The sequence below is a fragment of the Nycticebus coucang genome, chromosome 7, assembly GCF_027406575.1.
Source record: "Nycticebus coucang isolate mNycCou1 chromosome 7, mNycCou1.pri, whole genome shotgun sequence".
Lineage (NCBI taxonomy): Eukaryota > Metazoa > Chordata > Mammalia > Primates > Lorisidae > Nycticebus > Nycticebus coucang.
Genome location: NC_069786.1, coordinates 596,838 through 615,030, shown reverse-complemented (window position 1 = coordinate 615,030; position 18,193 = coordinate 596,838). Strand labels below are relative to the sequence as shown.

Sequence of the window (18,193 nt, the reverse complement as noted above, 5' to 3'; positions counted from 1 at the left end):
TAATGCATTATTTTTCTATTTTAAATCACAGATACAATAAACATGCAAACACAGCCACAATATTTTGAAAAAGTTAAAGTTTTCCCTACTCCTACACTGCATATACCTTTCCCAGGTATGTACCAGTTTGGTGCTTAGCTTTAGATTTCTTCAGAGAGCTTTTAAATTAATGTTTAAATTGTGGGAAAATTCCTTCCTTAGATTACCTTCTTGGATTTTTTTTTTTTTTTTTTTTGCACTTTTTGGCCAGGGCTGGGTTTAAACACCCCGCCTCCGGCATATGGGGCTGACGCCCTATTCCTTTGAGCCACGGGTACCACCCAGATGGGTTTTATAGTACAGTGGCAATAAATATACCTGTGTACTTAATGGGATACTTCTGTGTCATTATGATGGAAAGCAAAGGAAAATGTGACCCTGCTTTACTGCCCCTCCTTTGTACATTTGTCTTATTTTGTGGAGCTGAACAAACTGAGAGTTGGCTTAAATGGATTTAGAAGGTAATTTTTCTTTAATAATTTCTCATTTTAGGGGCAGCACCTGTGGCTCAGTGAATAGGATGCCGGCCCCATATACCAAGGGTGGCGAGTTTGAACCCAGCCCCAGCCAAACTGCAACAACAACAGAAATAGCCAGGTGTTGTGGCAGGTACCTGTAGTCCTAGCTACTCAGGAGAATAAGGCAAGAGAATTGCCTAAGCCCAAGAGCTGGAGGTTGCTGTGAGCCGTGACACCATAGCACTCTACTGAGGGCAACAAAGTGAGATTCTGTCTTAAAATAATAATAATAATTTCTCTTTTTTTTTTTTTTTTTTTTAAAGAGGTTAAGAGTCTTTATCACCTTTGGTAGAGTGATGTGGTGTCACAGCTCCCAGCAACCTCAAACTCTTGGGCTTAAGTGATTCTCTTGCCTCAGTCTCCCAAGTAGCTGGGACTAGAGGCACCTGGCTAATTTTTTGGTGGTTGTTGTAGTTGCCATTGTTGTTTGGCAGGCCTGGACCAGGTTTGAACCTGCCAGTCCCAATGTAAGTGGCTGGTGCCCTAGCCACCTAACTGCAGGCGCCGAGCCACTGATCTATGTGTTTTAGAGATAACTGATAAGGTTTTGTGGTTAGATGTGGAGGGAAAAGAAGAAAGTAGGGTTTAGTAATAAACTCCATTGTGTTTAATGAATGCTACTACGTACAAACATTGTTCTGTTATGTATATCATTCTTACTGGGTAGGCAACCCTTTTCCCCCTTTTACAGATAGATAAACAAAAGCAAATATTCATATCTGTAGTAGTCAAGCCAAGATTTATTTATTTATTATTTAAGAATATTATGGGGCTCACACCAGGATTTTGTTTTACACAATTTAGCTTTAAGAGCCCAAAGATGCTTTGCCTGGTGCTGTGGTTGTGTTCATTGAAATGAAATCCCTGGTCTGGTATCAAGGTATTCATGCCAGGAAAAGAAAAAGTAGATAATTACAGTATAGGATAGCAATGAAATTGGAGTGTTTTTGTTAGCTTTGCAGTACAAAAATAAAGTAACTCTTTAATTCTTTGCTTAGGTTATTAAACTGTATCAATTGTCATATGCTACTGTGAATCTTTACTTTGAAAGTAAGTAACATAGTGTGCTTTAGGGAAAAGGGGTTACCGTTACCCCTTATAATATATTGTTGATATATTTTGGACTGCTTTTCTCTGTATATGGAATTCTAACTTTAGCCTCAGTTTTTCCCCCATTGTCATGATCTCAGTGTCAGGATCTTTTTATGTAACACTAACATATATAATATACTAACATTAGCATATTTTAATGATTAATTAATCATCCCCTTTATAAGATCTTCTCTTGAAGGTGACAATTAAGGGGAGAATGGCTTGACTTGGTTTTTTCCTTGTAACAAAAATAGCAGAATATAGGGAATACTAGTCTGTGTTTCTGTGGAAATGTGTATGAATCTCATTTTTAAGGGGTAGGGATTCTTTTTTGTTGTTGTTTGTTTGTTTTTTAGAGAGAGAGTTTCACTCTGTCGCCCTCCATAGAGTACTGTGGCATTACAGCTCACAGCAATCTCCACTCTTGGGTTTAGGCGATTCTCTTTCCTCAGCCTCCCAGTAGCTGGGACTATAGGCGCTCGCCACAACACCCAGCTATTTTTTGTTGCAGTTCAGCCAGGGCTGGGTTTGAACCCGCCACCCTTGGTATATGAGGCTGGCACCCTACCCTCTGAGCCACAGGTGCCACTGGAAGGGTAGGGCTTCTTGAATGGCCTTACTATTTGGTGAATTTTGATCTAACATGGAAAAGGGCAAGCTTGGAAAATAATGTAATCCAGGTGAGACACAATGGCAGGGTAGTGAAAAGAGTGGACATTGAGATTGAAAAGATTACCAGATCTTTCTAGGTCTAATGAGTCTAATTCATTTTTCATTTAAATAGATAAAGGAGAAGGAAACATGAACTCTATTTGGGGGTAAGATAGAATGAGTGAAGTCCAAGGTGTTATAAAAGAGGGAATTCCAGAATAGACAGCAATACAGAGAAACCTTTGTTTTCTTATCAGTAAAAGCCTGTACCTTTTGTAATTTCTGAACCTCTGGTATGTGTATGTGTGTGTGGCTGGCGCCCTAGCCTCTGAGCTACAGGTGCTAAGCCTCAAAAAGCAGTTTTATTGTCTACCTCTTAATAAAGTGAAAAGAAAATTAGCCTTTTTCTGTACAGGGAGTTTTAAAAAAATGGATGAACCTAAAACAATTATGAAGAAACAATTATGATAAACATAAAATTACTTAAAGAATTATGAAAAAACAGGGCGGTGCCTGTGGCTTAATGGGCAGGGTGCCAGCCCTATATACTGAGGGTGGCGGGTTCAAACCCGTCCCCGGGAGGCTGAGGCAAGGGAATCGCCTAAGCCCAAGAGCTGGAGGTTGCTGTGAGCTGTGTGACGCCATAGCACTCTACTGAGGGCCATAAAGTGAGACTCTGTCTCTACAAAAAGAAAAAAAGTGGGCGGCGCCTGTGGCTCAAAGGGCTAGGGCGCTGGTCCCATATGCCAGCGGTGGTGGGTTCAAACCCAGCCCTGGCCAAAAACCACAAAAAAAAAAAAAAAAGAAAAAGAATTATGAAAAACAAAAGCCATATGTTTTCTTTTTTCTTTTTCTTTTTTTTTTTAATTTGAGACAGAGTCTTACTTTGTCTCCCTGGGTAGGGTCCGTGGTGTCATAGCTCACAGCAACCTCAAACTCTTGGGCTTAAGTGATCCTCTTGCCTCAGCCTCCCAAGTAACTGGGACTGCAGTTACCTACCACAAAACCTGGCTAGTTTTAGAGACGGAGTCCTGATCTTGCTCTCCAACTGATCATGGTCTCCAACTCATGAGCTCAAACGATCCACTGTTTCAGCCTCCCAGAGTGCTGGAATTACAGGCATGAGCCACCACACCCAGACATATGTTTTTTGTTTTTACCTTGTTAGAATTATCTTTATTTAAATAACAGAAATTTAATATATAAAATTATTTTGTAATGTGTAAAACTAAAGGGTTTCTTCACTTTTTTTGGATTGTGGCTGCTTAAGCAAGATGATGAATAGAACATAAACTGGGGAGTGTCACAGGGGTGTATATTCTGTACAATCTTTGTGACTCCATGTCCAGCCTTCAGAAGTTGACTTTTGGCAACTGTAGATACTCTGCTGTGTCACAGGCTGCTAATTGTTTCCTCAAATCTATATCCTTTTGCTTATTATTATTATTTTTTTTATTGTTGGGGATTCATTGAGGGTACAATAAGCCAGGTTACACTGATTGCAATTGTTAGGTAAAGTCCCTCTTGCAATCATGTCTTGCCCCCATAAAGTGTGACACACACCAAGGCCCCACCCCCCTCTCTGCTTCCCCCCCCCATAACCTTAATTGTCATTAATTGTCCTCATATCAAAATTGAGTACATAGGATTCATGCTTCTCCAATCTTGTGATGCTTTACTAAGAATAATGTCTTCCACTTCCATCCAGGTTAATACGAAGGATGTAAAGTCTCCATTTTTTTTAATAGTATTCCATGGTAAACATATACCACAGCTTGTTAATCCATTCCTGGGTTGGTGGGCATTTAGGCTGTTTCCACATTTTGGCGATTGTAAATTGAGCTGCAATAAACAGTCTAGTACAAGTGTCCTTACAATAAAAGGATTTTTTTCCTTCTGGGTAGATGCCCAGTATGGGATTGCAGGATCAAATGGGAGGTCTACCTTGAGTGCTTTGAGGTTTCTCCATACTTCCTTCTAGAAAGGTTGTACTAGTTTATAGTCCCACCAGCAGTGTAAAAGTGTTCCCTTCTCTCCACATCCACGCCAGCATCCAGACATATGTTTTCATGTGCCTTGTTTTGAAGGAACAAACTATCTGCAGTATACATTTATAGAAGCAACCAATGTGGTTTGAAATATAAGTACTAGAGGAGTTACCTGGTGATGTCTTTAAAAAGTTACTGGTGCATTTCAAGTATTTTATTTATTTAAAATATTTAAAGTATTTTATTCATTAAGTTTATTCTGAAACTGTTTTAACATTGAAAATGAGGTGTAAAGGAAAAATGAAAAGTGAAAATGTCAGGACCCCCAACTCCTTATGCAAAAGGAAGGGTCAAACCTAGAGGCTAAGTGTTGAAACACCCCCTTCCAAATGAGTAGCCATTACTAATGTAATGCATCAGCCAGATCTCTGCAACAGGTGGAAGGCTTCAGGCTACTGCAAAGTACTGACCCCTCAGATCATTTGTAAGGAAATTCCTTGTTGGCCCCTCACTAGCAAGGACCTATAAATTGTAACTTTGCGTCTGCAAGCTAAGTCTAGCTCCTAAAAATGTTGACTCCACACTAATAATGTTGACTGCAGATTTATCTTCCCAGGTGCAGAGCAGAGACAACATAAAGCTTACTTCCTGGGAACAGCTGCATAATCGATGCTTCCTAGATTTCCCAGGTCTCACAAGCCTGTGCCTGTTCTGTCTCACTGCCCACTCCCCTTCCTCTTTGTCTTTTTCTGGATGCCCTCTTTTAAACCTGAGTTCCCAGCTGCTCTGAAGAAACAGACACAGATTTGTCTGTGGTTTGTGTCCTCAACTCTGGCATTATAAACTTCCATTCATTGAGATCTTTGCCTCAGTCGGTCACTCATTTTGAGTTGTCATAGGTGTGGCTTTACCTAGTTTGACAAATGAAAGTACAAATGGAGAAGAACTCAAACTCTATAAAATAATTTTAAGAGGTTTATTCTAAGTCAAACATGTATGACCATAGCCTGGAGAGCCATGCCCAAGAAGCCTTGAGCAAGTGGTCTCCCATGGTCTGATTACAGTTTGGTTTTATACATTTCAGGGATAACATAGAAAGTCATAAATCAATAAATGGAAGGCGTACTTTGGTTTGCTCTGAAAACACAGGACGTCTTGAAGCAGGGGCAGTTTTGCTGCCTACCAGATTCATTTGCCCACTACTACCCGAGAGAAAGCCGATACACTGACAGCAGACGCTAGAGCAGAGAGCTTAATTCTGCACAGTGGTGAGCATAGCGATAAGCAGGGAGATTGGAGGGATTTTTCAAATCTGACTCCCCCCAAATTTGGGAGTCAGGAAGGAAGTTCGGTGGGGAAAGGATTAAGCTTTTGGGTTTGCTAATTGGTTAGGTTGGGGGCAAAATAATAGGGGTGTAGAAATCAGCTTCTTGTACTGCTTTACTTCCTGGAGTCACGATTCCAGCTGAGTCAGTTTGTTGGTGTGGGCCACTAGTCTGGGTGGGTCAGCCAAGCCACTGGAATGTGGGACCTGAAAGAGGTCTCAGAAACTTACCTCCAGGTTTTATTAATTTTTTTTTTTTTTTTTTTTGAGGCAGAGTCTCACTGTGTCGCCCTCACTAGAATGCTGTGGCATCACAGCTCACAGCAACTGCAAACTCTTGAGCCGTCAACAGCTCACAGCAACTGCAAACTCTTGAGCTTAAGTGATTCTCTTGTCTCAGCCTCCCAAGTAGCTGGGACTATAGTTGCCTGCCACAATGCCCGGCTATTTTTTTGTTGCAGATGTTTTGTTGGCCCGGGCCACAAACCTGCCACCCTTGGTGTATGTGGCTGACGCTGTAACCACTGTGCTTCTGGTGCTGAGCCATAACTTCTAGGTTTTAAAAGGATAATGTGTCAGTCACAGTGGCTCCCGCCTGTAATCCCGGCACTGTGGGAGGCTGAGGAGGGAGAATTGCTTGAGCTCAGGAGTTCGAGACTTGCCTGAGCGAGAGTAAGACCCACGACTCCTAAAAAAAAAAAAGAAAAACCCAGCCGGACGCTGTGGCAAGCACCTGTAATCCCAGCAGCTTCTGGAGGTTGAGGCAGCGGGATGCCCACAGCCAGAGTCTGAGGTTGCAGTGAACTATGACACCATTGCGCTCTGCTGGGGCATAGGGTGGGACTCTGTCTCAACAACAATAACAAAAAAAGTAAAGAAATAAAAATAAAAAATAAGCAAGGAAATAAAAAAATAAAAGGGTAATGTTGTATCATTGGTACTATAAATGGTCATAGCTCACAGCAGCCTCCAACTCTTAGGCTCAAGCGATTCTCTTGCCTCAGCCTCCTGAATAGCTGGGACTACAGGTGCCTGCCACAACACCTAGCTGTTTTTAGAGGTCTCGCTCTGGCTCAGGCTGGTCTCGAACCTGTGAGCTTAGGCAATCCACCTGCCTTGGCCTCCCACTGTGCTGGGATTACAGGCGTGAGCCACCAGGTCCAGCCTTTGAATTCTGTTCTTGATAGAAATAAGTGACTCCTAATTATGGAATCATGTTTTCCTTAGTACTTACAGAATGTTTTAATCTTTAGCATGGGATTCAAAAGACATTCTTATTCAGAGTCACCCTTGTGACTTCCTTGTTCCAGTCTACCAGCTCCTCAGCCATGGCACCACTCCTGTACCAGAAAAGGCCTCCAACATCCCTGCTTCTGTTTGGTCTTAATTTTTATGAACATTTTCTTTTCATCCCATCTGCTGAAATCACACCTAATGAATATTCCTGCTCTGCAGTTCATACTTCTTTAAAATAAAATGCATTTCCATAATATTTGCATTGTGTCTCGTTACAGTTATTTTCTATGCATCTGTCTCTTCCACTGAGTTGTAGGCTCTTGGAAGGTTTGTCGTAGGAGCAGTAGTCTGTATTGTTAGTTGTCCTGGCCCACGGGTCAGTCGACAGGGATACCTGGAGGAGGGGGTGAGAATGGGAAGGGGCAAGGGGCGTGAAGAATGGAGATAAGACAGGAGTCTGATCAAGTCTCGTTTATTGCAAAGCTCTTCCAGGGTATATAAGGGTAGGTGAAGGAGGAGGTTTACATCACCAGGTATCCAAGCAACCTGGCCTTGGTGGAGATAAGTTCCAAACGGCAAGCTTCCAAGTTTCGCTCACATGATTTACGAGAAGCGGCCTGGCGTTTGCAGGGAAATAGAAACCTAGGCCTAGCATTTTCAGGGAAATAGAAACTTAAGTCTGTTAGTACCGGAAATAGCACTTGGCCTACAAAATAGATGCTGTGGTGTCAGCCTTCCACAGGTCCCCCTTTTTTATAATATTTTTAAATGTACATTTTACTTTTAAAGTTTTGCCAACTCTCGACCGAGAGGGCGGAGTGACTGTGTCTGTCTTAGGTTGGGACCGCCTTACCATCTCAGCTGATCCTCCTTACCCGTCATGGGATACACGGTAGCTATCTGACCAGGCTCCTGTCTTAGGTTGGTAGGATAAGCAAAGTCTGAGATGAGGGTCCTTGTTACCCGTCCTTGACTAGCCAGTCCCCATAAGTAGTTATGGTTATGCGTTCATCTTCCATAGCAAGTCTGTGATAATGAACCTGGAGGGGCTGCATTTTAATAGCATCAATTTGTTTTATAAAGGCCACGACTTTGTTAAAAACAAAAGGTCCTAGAGACAGCAATATTAGTAAGCCAAGGAGGGGCCCTAAAAATGGAAGGAGATAAGGTAAAAAGCCATTTAGTCCGCTCCAAAACAGGTTGTCCATAATTTTTCTTCTTCTTTCCTCTAGATTATCTTGTAATTTTTTTATTTTGTCTCGAAGAATTCCTGACTTATTTGCATAAAAGCAGCATTTTTCCTGTAATGCTAAGCAGATGCCTCCTTGGTTAGCTGTTAGAAGATCTAAACCTCTTCTATTCTGTAGTACTACTTCAGCTAAGGAATCTAATTGATCTTGAAGATCTCTAACTGTGCCTGATAGGGCTTGTATATCTTCTGCCATAAGTTGGGATAGTTCAGTATATTTATGTACAGCAATGCCCATACCGGCGGTACCAGTGGCCATGCCAGCAGTGATTCCCAGAGTGGCCAAGAGAGGAAGAAATTGGACAGCCCTTCTAGAACGGCCAGATATATAATCAAAGGATGGTATAGGTAAAGATTCATTTCCATTGACTATATCTATATCGGGTAGCAAAAGGGCGATAGTACATAATCCTGTCCAATTAGTGGGTAGAATGGTATATGCCAAGTTATTGCCACAAACAAATACCATATCATTGGGAGCACACGGGGAATAAGTAATATTGATGATGTCAGTGCAATTGGTCAAAGAGAGTATGCCAATATCAATAGCATAACTGTCGTCTCTATAAGGGGACACAATACAGGGTGCTTCAGAAAAGACAGGTTGTACAGGTAAAGGCATGATGGGCATGCAGTTATTAGATGATAATTCAATGGAATTAACATTGATAGCAATAGGCATAGATAGTCCTAAATGAAGGCATAACCAGCAATTTTCAGCCAAAGAAGGGTTGGATTGTTTAAGTAACCTATGTGTGATGTCTACCATTTTCAGGGTTTGGGGGTCTAGATTTGCATCCCTATTTTTGGGTAAAGCTATTGGATGGTAATTAAATTTAGGAGACATGTGGTTTACAATGTTTTCCAGTTGCTTTTGGACTATATTCTGTCTTACCTGATCTTGGGATCCACCTCCATCAGAGACGTGCACAGATGGAGTCTTATTCCAGCAAACTGTTTTTCCTACTGTATCGGGACAGCCAGATTGGGCATATTTATTTGAGGTCCCCTGGACCTGAGGGACTGTGTCCCACTCCCCTCCAAATGTCCCCGAAAAATGTCTGGTCAAGATTGCTGTAAAATAGGTATGATTATCTGTACCAGTACATAGTTGAACCTGCTCATAACAAGTATTATGTACAGATGGATGGAATTCTATACAAGGGCATGGTCCAGGCTTGTTATTAGAGATGGGGATAATTTTAGCCTTTTTTGCTACAGACCCATGCCTGTGCTCCATGAATATTTTGTCTCATTACTAAGTATGCTGTTTTATCATCACAATCTACATTTAGGAGAGGGGTTGTCTCACCATTCCAGGTGCCACCACGGCACTCGCAAGGAGTACCAGTTAATTTTTGTAAGAGTGCCCGAGCCTCATGGGGATTACCAAAACCACCTTCATTTTTTCGTATCAGGAGAGAGATTCCCAGCAGCAGCTACATCCAGGTGCTCACAGTTACCTGCAAAGAAAAGGAAAGAAAGCCTTCTCAGGGGGCCTCTTGCTCCCTGGATGTAGAGGTGATGATGTTATCTACTTGTTTGACCAGTCGTTAGGTAACATCGTGCTGCTTCCATCTTCTGTGAATATATGCATACGGCACCTCTACCCCAAATTAAAACTAGATCGGGGCCGTGCCATTTATTATCTAATGGATCTTTCCATAGGGCAGTGGCAAAATCCCATTTAGTATCTGGGTGCCAGAAGTGGTCTGCTGCAGACCGGCTGTCTGGGTCCAGTGTAAAAAAATTTAAAATGAGTAATGAATGGGACAAGAGATTTCTTGGGGACCCCTTAACAGGGTACCATTCCCCCTTCTTTATTTTTTCTAGAGTGTTTTTAAGAGATAAGTGGGCATGTTCTACTATGCCCTGCCCTTGTGGGTTAAATGGTATACCAGTGATGTGTTTGATACCAAGGTGTTTACAGAAGGCGTTAAATGCATGTCCTGTGTATCCTGGACCATTCTCAGTTTTAATTTGTTTAGGGATGCTTAGTACAGCCATGGTGGCTAGTACATGGGCAATGACATGTTTGCCGGCCTCCCCTGACTGGCCAGTGGCATAAATAAATCCACTGAAGGTATCTATGGTTACATGAACATACTTGAGTTTTCCAAATTCAGGTAGGTGAGTAACATCCATTTGCCAGATGGCATTGGGTATGAGACCTCGAGGATTTACTCCTAGATGGGGAGTAGGGAGTAGAATTACACAAGAAGGGCATTGCTTTACGATGTGGCGGGCTTGTTCCCGGGTAATTTGAAACATGAGTCTAAGGGTGTGAGCGTTTAGATGATGTAATTGGTGAGCAGAGGAGGCTAATGCAATCCGATCAGGCTCTGTGGTGGTTTGGGCAGTACAGACTAAGTGAGTGGCTTTGTCCGCTCTGCGGTTACCATCAGTTAGGGGGCCAGGTAAATTGGAATGAGCTGTAAGGTGTCCAATGAAAAAGGGTGTATAAGATTTTGGTGTATAAGATTTTGGAGTTGCAAGAAAAAGGTAGCAGTTTCTGATACATGTTTGATTTGTGCTGCTGTCTCTAATAAGGGAACTGAATAAGCTAAATAAGCACTATCAGTATAAATATTTAAAGCTCGATTGGGAAATGCGGAGAAAACTGTGATAATTGCTTGAAGTTCTACAATTTGTGCAGAATTTGATTTTACCTGAATTTGCACAATCTCTGTATTAAAGGTGTAGGCTGCATGACCAGAAGAGGAGCCATCTGTGAAAACTAATAAGGCATTGGGCAATGGGGAATTGGAGGTTCTTGTGGGAAATACAAAGTCATGTGTACTAATAAATTTTAATAATTTATTGGGTGGATAATGATTGTCAAGTTTACCTGAATAAGAAGCACAAGCAATAGGCCAATGTTCTGTAGTTTGAAATAACCAATTAATTTGTGCCTGAGAATAAGGCTGTATAATGATATCTGGTTCTTTACCAAAGTATTTTTTACTATTTTCCCTTCCCATAATGATGATATCCGCGACAGCCTGATAATAGGGATAAATAACTTTCGTGGGAGAAGCGGGTAAGTGGATCCACATTATGGGGGCAGTTTGCCAAAATACTGCTGTGGGTGTAAGAGAAGTTTTACAAATGATGTAACTCAGGGGCTGAGTGTAATCTATGGTTGTAACAAATTGTGACTGAATAGCTTGTTGTACTAATGCTAAAACCTGACGGCCTTCTTCTGTTAATGTTCTAGGAGAATTGGGGTTGCTATCACCTTGTAAAATAGCAAATAAAGGTTTTAAATCCCCTGTGGTTAGTTTTAAGTAAGGTCTAAGCCAGTTTATATCCCCTAAGAACTTTTGAAAATCATTTAGTGTTTTTAATTTGTCCAATCTGAGGGCAGCTTGAGTATTAGTAATTCTGGGTCCAGTTAGGTGGAAACCAAGATAAAGGTAGGGATCTTTTAGCTGAACTTTTTCCGGGGCTATTTGAAGTCCCTGGTTTGTGAGGGAGGATGATAAATCACTGTAACATAGTAAAACCTGCTGAGCATTCTGTCCAGCAATAAGAATATCATCCATAAAATGAATGATGTACATGGAGTTCCAGCGAAGCCTAGTTTCCTGAATAGCTGCGGCAACAAATTTTTGGCATAAGGTGGGGCTGTTGGCCATGCCCTGTGGTAAAACTTTCCATTGGAATCTTTTCATAGGTTCCTCGAAGTTGATAGAGGGGAGACTGAATGCAAATCTTTTTTGATCTATGGATGGAGTGGTATAGTGAAAAAACAGTCTTTAAGATCAATGATAATTTTATAGTAACCAAGAGGGATGGCCACAGGAGTGGGTAATCCTGGTTGCAACGCCCCCATGAGGACCTTACTGGAGTTTACAGCTCTTAAATCTTGTAATAGTCTCCATCGCCCTGATTTCTTTTTTATGACAAAGATTGGAGTGTTCCATGGGGAGTTGCTTTCCTCTATATGCCCAGCTTTTAGTTGTTCCTGCACTAACTGCTGAGCGGCTTCTAATTTTTCTTTTGAGAGGGGCCATTGATCAACCTATACAGGCTCGTCACTTTTCCAAGTGATCCTATCTGCATGGCATGAAGGAATGGCAATAGCCCTTAAGATAAATTTCCTTGCCCTTTTTTGTCTGTTTTTTTGGTAATTTATAGAGGGCTGGGAAGGTCTGATTCCTCTTTGTTTGATTCCTCATCACTCTAGTGAGATAAGATCTTCTTGCTCATTAAGCTGACAGCTAGGAGGAGTGCCTCCAGCAGCCCCAAAATCCTGGGACGGATTTTGGGATTTAATATCCCTTTCTTTGTGGTGATGTAACAGTTCTTCTCCCTTTTTTATGACATCCGCAACTGCGGGGCAAACACTGCGATAGCTAATAATATCATTAATGAGATTCCAGTACGAGAAAGCAGTGACTGGTATTTTTTCAGGTCCAAATATCTGATAAAAATCATTTAAAGCATCACCTACTCTTTTCCATCTTTTCTCGTCTATGGTTCCTTCTTGAGGAAACCAAGGACAGACTTCTTTTAAGAAGTCAAAAAATTGAAATAGCTGTTTAATTTTGACTTTACTCCTCACATCTTGAGTGCATCTCTTAACTGTTCCACAAATAACTCATGCTGACTGAGTTCTTGCCCCATGATCGCTACTACTCACCGAGATCCTCGTTCCAGTGCAGCAAGCTACTGCGTGGCCAGGTCCCGATGTTTCTCTGAGCTGGCCGGCTGCCTCCAGTCTTCTTCACCGTTTTCCCTCGTATCCAGGTCCCTGTTTGGGCGCCACGTGTCCCGGCCTGTGGGTCAGTCGACAGGGATACCTGGAGGAGTGGGTGAGAATGGGAAGGGGCAAGGGGCGCGAAGAATGGAGACAAGACAGGAGTCTGATCAAGCTCGTTTATTGCAAAGTTCTTCCAGGGTATATAAGGGTAGGTGAAGGAGGAGGTTTACGTCAACAGGTATCCAAGCAACCTGGCCTTGGTGGAGATAAGTTCCAAACAGCAAGCTTCCAAGTTTCGCTCATGATTTACGAGAAGCGGCCTGGCGTTTGCAGGGAAATAGAAACTTAGGCCTAGCATTTTCAGGGAAATAGAAACTTAAGTCTGTTAGTACCGGAAATAGCACTTGGCCTACAAAATAGATGCTGTGGTGTCAGCCTTCCACAGTAATCAACAAATGGGTCTTTTATTTTTCTTATGGGGATATTGATCATTCTATTTTGCTTTATGATGATTAGCCTGCCCAGCTGCATTGTAAATATGAACTCTATATAGTCTGTGAGCTCATAAGAGAAATCTAGTTTTTGGTAATCATTGATGCAAATATTCACAACATTGTGTGTTTGTCAATTTTTATATATTGTCTTATTTTGTATATTTCAGTAATATGTGTTTTAAAATATCAAAGTAATGTTCCTTTTTGTTTTATCTTTTAGATATTCCTATATGGAGATTTGCCAAAAAATAAAGAAAATATAATATATTTAGCAAATCATCAAAGCACAGGTTTGTATTTCATTTGCATAAAACAGGTTTTTCTACAAATGTACATGGGCATTCAGAGTAATAATCTTTTACTTTTTTTTTGGAGACAGAGTCTTACTATGTTGCCCTCGGTAGAGTGTGGTGGCATCGCAGCTCACAGCAACCTTCAGCTCTTGGGCTTAGGTGATTCTCTCAGCCGGGTCTACAGGTGCCCGCCACAATGCCCCGCTATTTTTTGTTGCAGTTTGGCCGGGGCCGGGTTTGAACTCACCACCCTCTGTATATGGGACCGGTGCCCTATTCCTTTGAGCCACAGGTGCTGCCCTAGTTGTTTTTTTTTTTTTTAAAAAACATGAATTTTCTATGCAGATATATCCTTGTATTTTTGTGATTTTACTTTTTGGAAAGTCAAGAATGTGAAACCTGTGACTTTTGCTAAAATGTACCTTCTCCCTCTGTTGGATGCAGTTTACTTCTTTTGTTTTAAATTCTATGGCCTGAACACATACGTGATGTTAGGACTATATCCACAGAATCATAACAATTTTCTTTTCAGGTATTCCTCTTTCAAATTCATCTATGGATTAACTAGAAAAGTCTCCCTCATGTTTCATTTTTATATTTTCTTTCTCTTTAAGAGATAGGGTACTTTGTATAGTTTGTTCCCATTTACTTTTAAATCCAAATTTCTCTGGTTCTCAGGACCTTTTATCATTGGTCTTTTCAATTTCATTTTGTTGCCTTTTAATCATTAAGCCGTATCCTTGTTTACCATCTTCTGCACGCAGTTTGCTGCTTTCTGTTTCTTTGCTTTGGCAAGGACCACTCTTTGTTGGGAATTTCTTCTGTTTCAAAGCTTAACTAACTTAATTTGAGGAAGTATACTTGTTTTATGACCTTTTGTCAATAACATATCTGTAAAGTTATAGTTACTAGCTGGGGTCTGTGTCCCTTGGTTATGTAAGGAACACGTATGTTAACCTACCAGGGTTGTAAGGTATGTGAGACCTTTGTTTGAATGCCATGGCAACCTCGTACTGAGTCTTAAAATTCATTAGTAAAGTGTTCTTACCTTTTGTTGTACACATATATGCACACATACATAGAATTCTGAAGTTGTACTTGATAATTTCATTTAGCCATGTTTGCTTAAAATTTCCCATTTTTCATTAAAAAAACAACTTTGTTTTCTGGACTTCAGGAATCAGAAAAGCTTATTTTATTCCGTGTACATCCTGCTATTGGATTATTTTGCTGTTTTGTGACTTATTGTATTTTATGCCTCAAATAAAAAGCCTTTTGAGAAATATTTTTTAAAAGCTCCTAAAACACAGAATTTATATTTTTTAAGTATCTACTGTCAATTTAAAGTAATTTTAAACTTTCTTTTCAAAACACATTCCTAATACAGTCCTGTGAAGAGACTTTCTTCTGTTTCAGTGAAGGGAGTGCTGGGCAGTCGTGTGTTGCACTGGCACTGATTGGTTTCTGTCTTTGCAGTTGACTGGATTATTGCCGATATGTTGGCCTCCAGGCAGGATGCTCTGGGACATGTGCGCTATGTGCTGAAAGATGGGTTAAAATGGCTTCCTTTGTATGGGTGTTATTTTTCTCAGGTAAGTTTTGTTCACACTTTCTCTTTAAAACTTCTGTATTTTAAAATTTAACATGTTAGCTTATTAATATAATGTATGGTTTCTAAAATGGGTTTAATAGCTTATTCTAAATTGAAGTAATTTTTTTTTGTTTTTTTTTTTTTTGTTTTTTTAATGTTTTTTTTTGCAGTTTTAGCCAGGGCTGTGTTTGAACCCACCACCTGTGGCATATGGGGTGGTGCCCTACTCCTCTGAGCCACAGGCGCCGCCCTTGTTTGGTATTTTTAATGGTGTGTAATTCAGTACATGTTTGGTTATCCATGTATAGCTGTCTCTCAACATCTGAGGAGTAAGGATTGTTTTCATGACCCCCATGAATACCAAAATCTAAAGATGTTCAAGTCCCTGGTATAAAATGGCAAAGTTTTTGCATATGACCCGGGGGCTATCTCAGGTATACTTCAAGTCATTTCTACATTATTTATAATACCCAATACAATGTAAATGCCAGGTAAATAGTTGTTACACTGTATTGTTTTATTATTTTGTTGTTATATTGTTATTTTTTATTATTTTCTTCCCCCAAGTATTTTTGATCCCTAGTTCATTGAATCTGTGAATATGGAGGGTCAATTATAGTTAAGTTGCATTAGATTGGGAGCACCCTCTGATAGGACTCTTTAGGCTTAAAGTCCTAACCCTAACTCTAAAGTCCCTGTCTCCAAGTACAATCAGAGTGGAAATTAGGGCTTTAATATACTGATTTTAGGGAACACCATTGAATCCATAAGCTTGCCACGCAAATATCTGTAGCTAAGCCAATTTTTTTTAATCCCTAAAAATTGTGTGTGTTGACTTTTTTTTTTTTTTTTTTTGCAGTTTTTGGCCAGGGCTGGGTTTGAACCCACCACCTCGGGCATATGGGGCCGGTGCCCTACCCCTTTGAGCCACAGGTGCCGCCCCCTCACTAAATTATTTTACAGAGTTTTGGGGTTCTTTTCCATTGACGAGCCAGGTATTGTCACATCTGTCAGTCCGAGAGCTTTTCCTTTTACATTTTGTCTTTTTCATTCACATTTTTGGATGGGATGGTGGAGGTGCTCACGGTCATCTCTGTACACCCCAAACTGGCATAAGGCAGTGTTAATATATTTTACACCTGTGACGGTCTAGCACTCACAGCTGTTACCATAACCAGATCTTCCTCTATTACTTCTAAAGGGCAAACAACCCTTTAAAGAAATGCTTCTGTGGCTCAAAGGAGTAGGGCGGTGGCCCCATATGCCGGAGGTGGTGGGTTCAAACCCAGCCCTGGCCAAAAAAATGCTAAAAAAGGGAGGGGCGGGGGAAAGAAAGAAAGAAAGAAAGAACGAGAGAAATAGGCTTGGCACCTGTGGCTCAAGCGGCTAAGGCGTCAGCCACCTACACCTGAGCTGGCGGGTTTGAATCCAGCCCGAGCCCACTAAACGACAGCTGCAACCAAAAAATAGCCAGGCGCCTGTGGTCCCAGCTACTTGGGAGGCGGAGGCAGGAGAATCGCTTAAGCCCAGTATTTGGAGGTTGCTGTGAGCTGTGATGTCACGGCACTCTACCCAGGGCAACAACTTGAGGCTCTGACTCAAAAAAAAAAAAAAAAGAAGAGAGAAAAAGAAAAAAGAAATGCTTGTACTGAGGAAGCAGGAGTTTTGGGTTGGTGTGGTTTGGTTTGGTTTGGTTTGGTTTTAAATCATTCGTGTGTGTTGACATTTTAAGGACACTTTTTAGTGGAAAATTGGAGGTTAAGATCCATCTGATCAAGTTTTTTATTTAACAAAAGTGTTTTTAGGAAAGATTTTTATTTTAACTCAACAAAAATGTTCATGTATTTTTCAATACCATGTAGCATGCAGTTTTATTTGAGTTATGTTGAAACAAGTCTTTTTTTGTTTGTTTTGTTTTTATTATTTTTTTTTTGGAGGCAGAGTTTTACTTTGGTCACCCATGGTAGAGTGCTATGGCTCACAGCAACCTCAAATGAGCTCTTGGGCTTCAGCAATTCTCTTGCCTCAGCCTCCCAAGTAGCTGGGACTACAGGCACCTGCCACAGTGCCCAACTATTTCTTTGTTGCAGTTGTCATTGTTGTTTACCTGGCCTGGGCTGGGTTTGAACCTGCCAGCTTCAGTGCATATGGCCGGCACTATAACTGTGCTACGGGAGCCGAGCCAGAAACAAGTGTTTTTATCTAAACGTTGTTAAGATGCTGATATTTAAATGCGTTAAATATAGTTTGAATTCTGAAATGTTTGTTCACTCTGTATTCTTTGGAAGTATAGTTGTCTTTCTGATGACTATAGCCATTGGTTATCTTAAGAATAAATCCTTTTTCCCCCAATTTTTTTAATGTGGCAGCATGGAGGAATCTATGTAAAACGAAGTGCCAAATTTAATGAAAGAGAAATGAGAAACAAGCTGCAGAGCTACGTGAACGCAGGAACTCCTGTAAGACTATGCCTTTTTTATTCTTATCAATTCTCATCTTTAAACTTAAGAATTAAGTTAAGGGCGGCGCCTGTGGCTCAGTCGGTGGGACGCCGGCCCCATGTTTAGAGGGTGGCGGGTTCAAACCCGGCCCCGGCCAAACTGCAACCAAAGAAAATAGCCAGGTGTTGTGGCAGGGGCCTGTAGTCCCAGCTGCTCGGGAGGCTGAGGCAAGAGAATCGCCTAAGCCCAGGAGTTGGAGGTTGCTGTGAGCTGTGTGAGGCCATGGCACTCTACCGAGGGCCATAAAATGAGACTCTGTCTCTACAAAAAAAAAAAAAAAAAAGAATTAAGTTAAAATCTGTGAATTATTTTGTAAAGTATATCATCATCCTGTATTTAATTAATAATTCAGTTTTGTTGAGGCAAAAAAAATCCTCTAAATATAGATAAGCATTTTTCTTTGGTTAGATCTTTTGCTGATGGTTGTCAATATTGACCTTCAAGACGAGTAAAAAGAACACTTACGAGTGTTTAGAGTTTATAAATAGAAAATAGAACTGCATTTGTACCCT

The 18,193-nt window shown here is 40.9% G+C and overlaps 2 protein-coding genes across 4 annotated transcripts in view; one reads left to right on the top strand and one right to left on the bottom strand.

Annotated features, from left to right (window-relative positions):
• The window catches only part of DEFB1 (defensin beta 1), a 229,237-nt gene that overhangs the window by 77,086 nt on the left and 133,958 nt on the right, over nt 1-18,193 (bottom strand). The window lies entirely within an intron of this gene.
• AGPAT5 (1-acylglycerol-3-phosphate O-acyltransferase 5) overlaps nt 1-18,193 on the top strand; it is a 52,373-nt gene that overhangs the window by 6,006 nt on the left and 28,174 nt on the right. For 2 of the 3 annotated variants that reach the window (XM_053596666.1, XM_053596664.1), the window contains exons 2-4: nt 13,517-13,586; nt 15,066-15,181; nt 17,550-17,639. In XM_053596666.1, coding sequence (XP_053452641.1) covers nt 13,517-13,586; nt 15,066-15,181; nt 17,550-17,639 — 276 coding nt within the window. The remainder of the gene's footprint in view (nt 1-13,516; nt 13,587-15,065; nt 15,182-17,549; nt 17,640-18,193) is intronic. The other variant, XM_053596665.1, reaches the window with a different exon arrangement.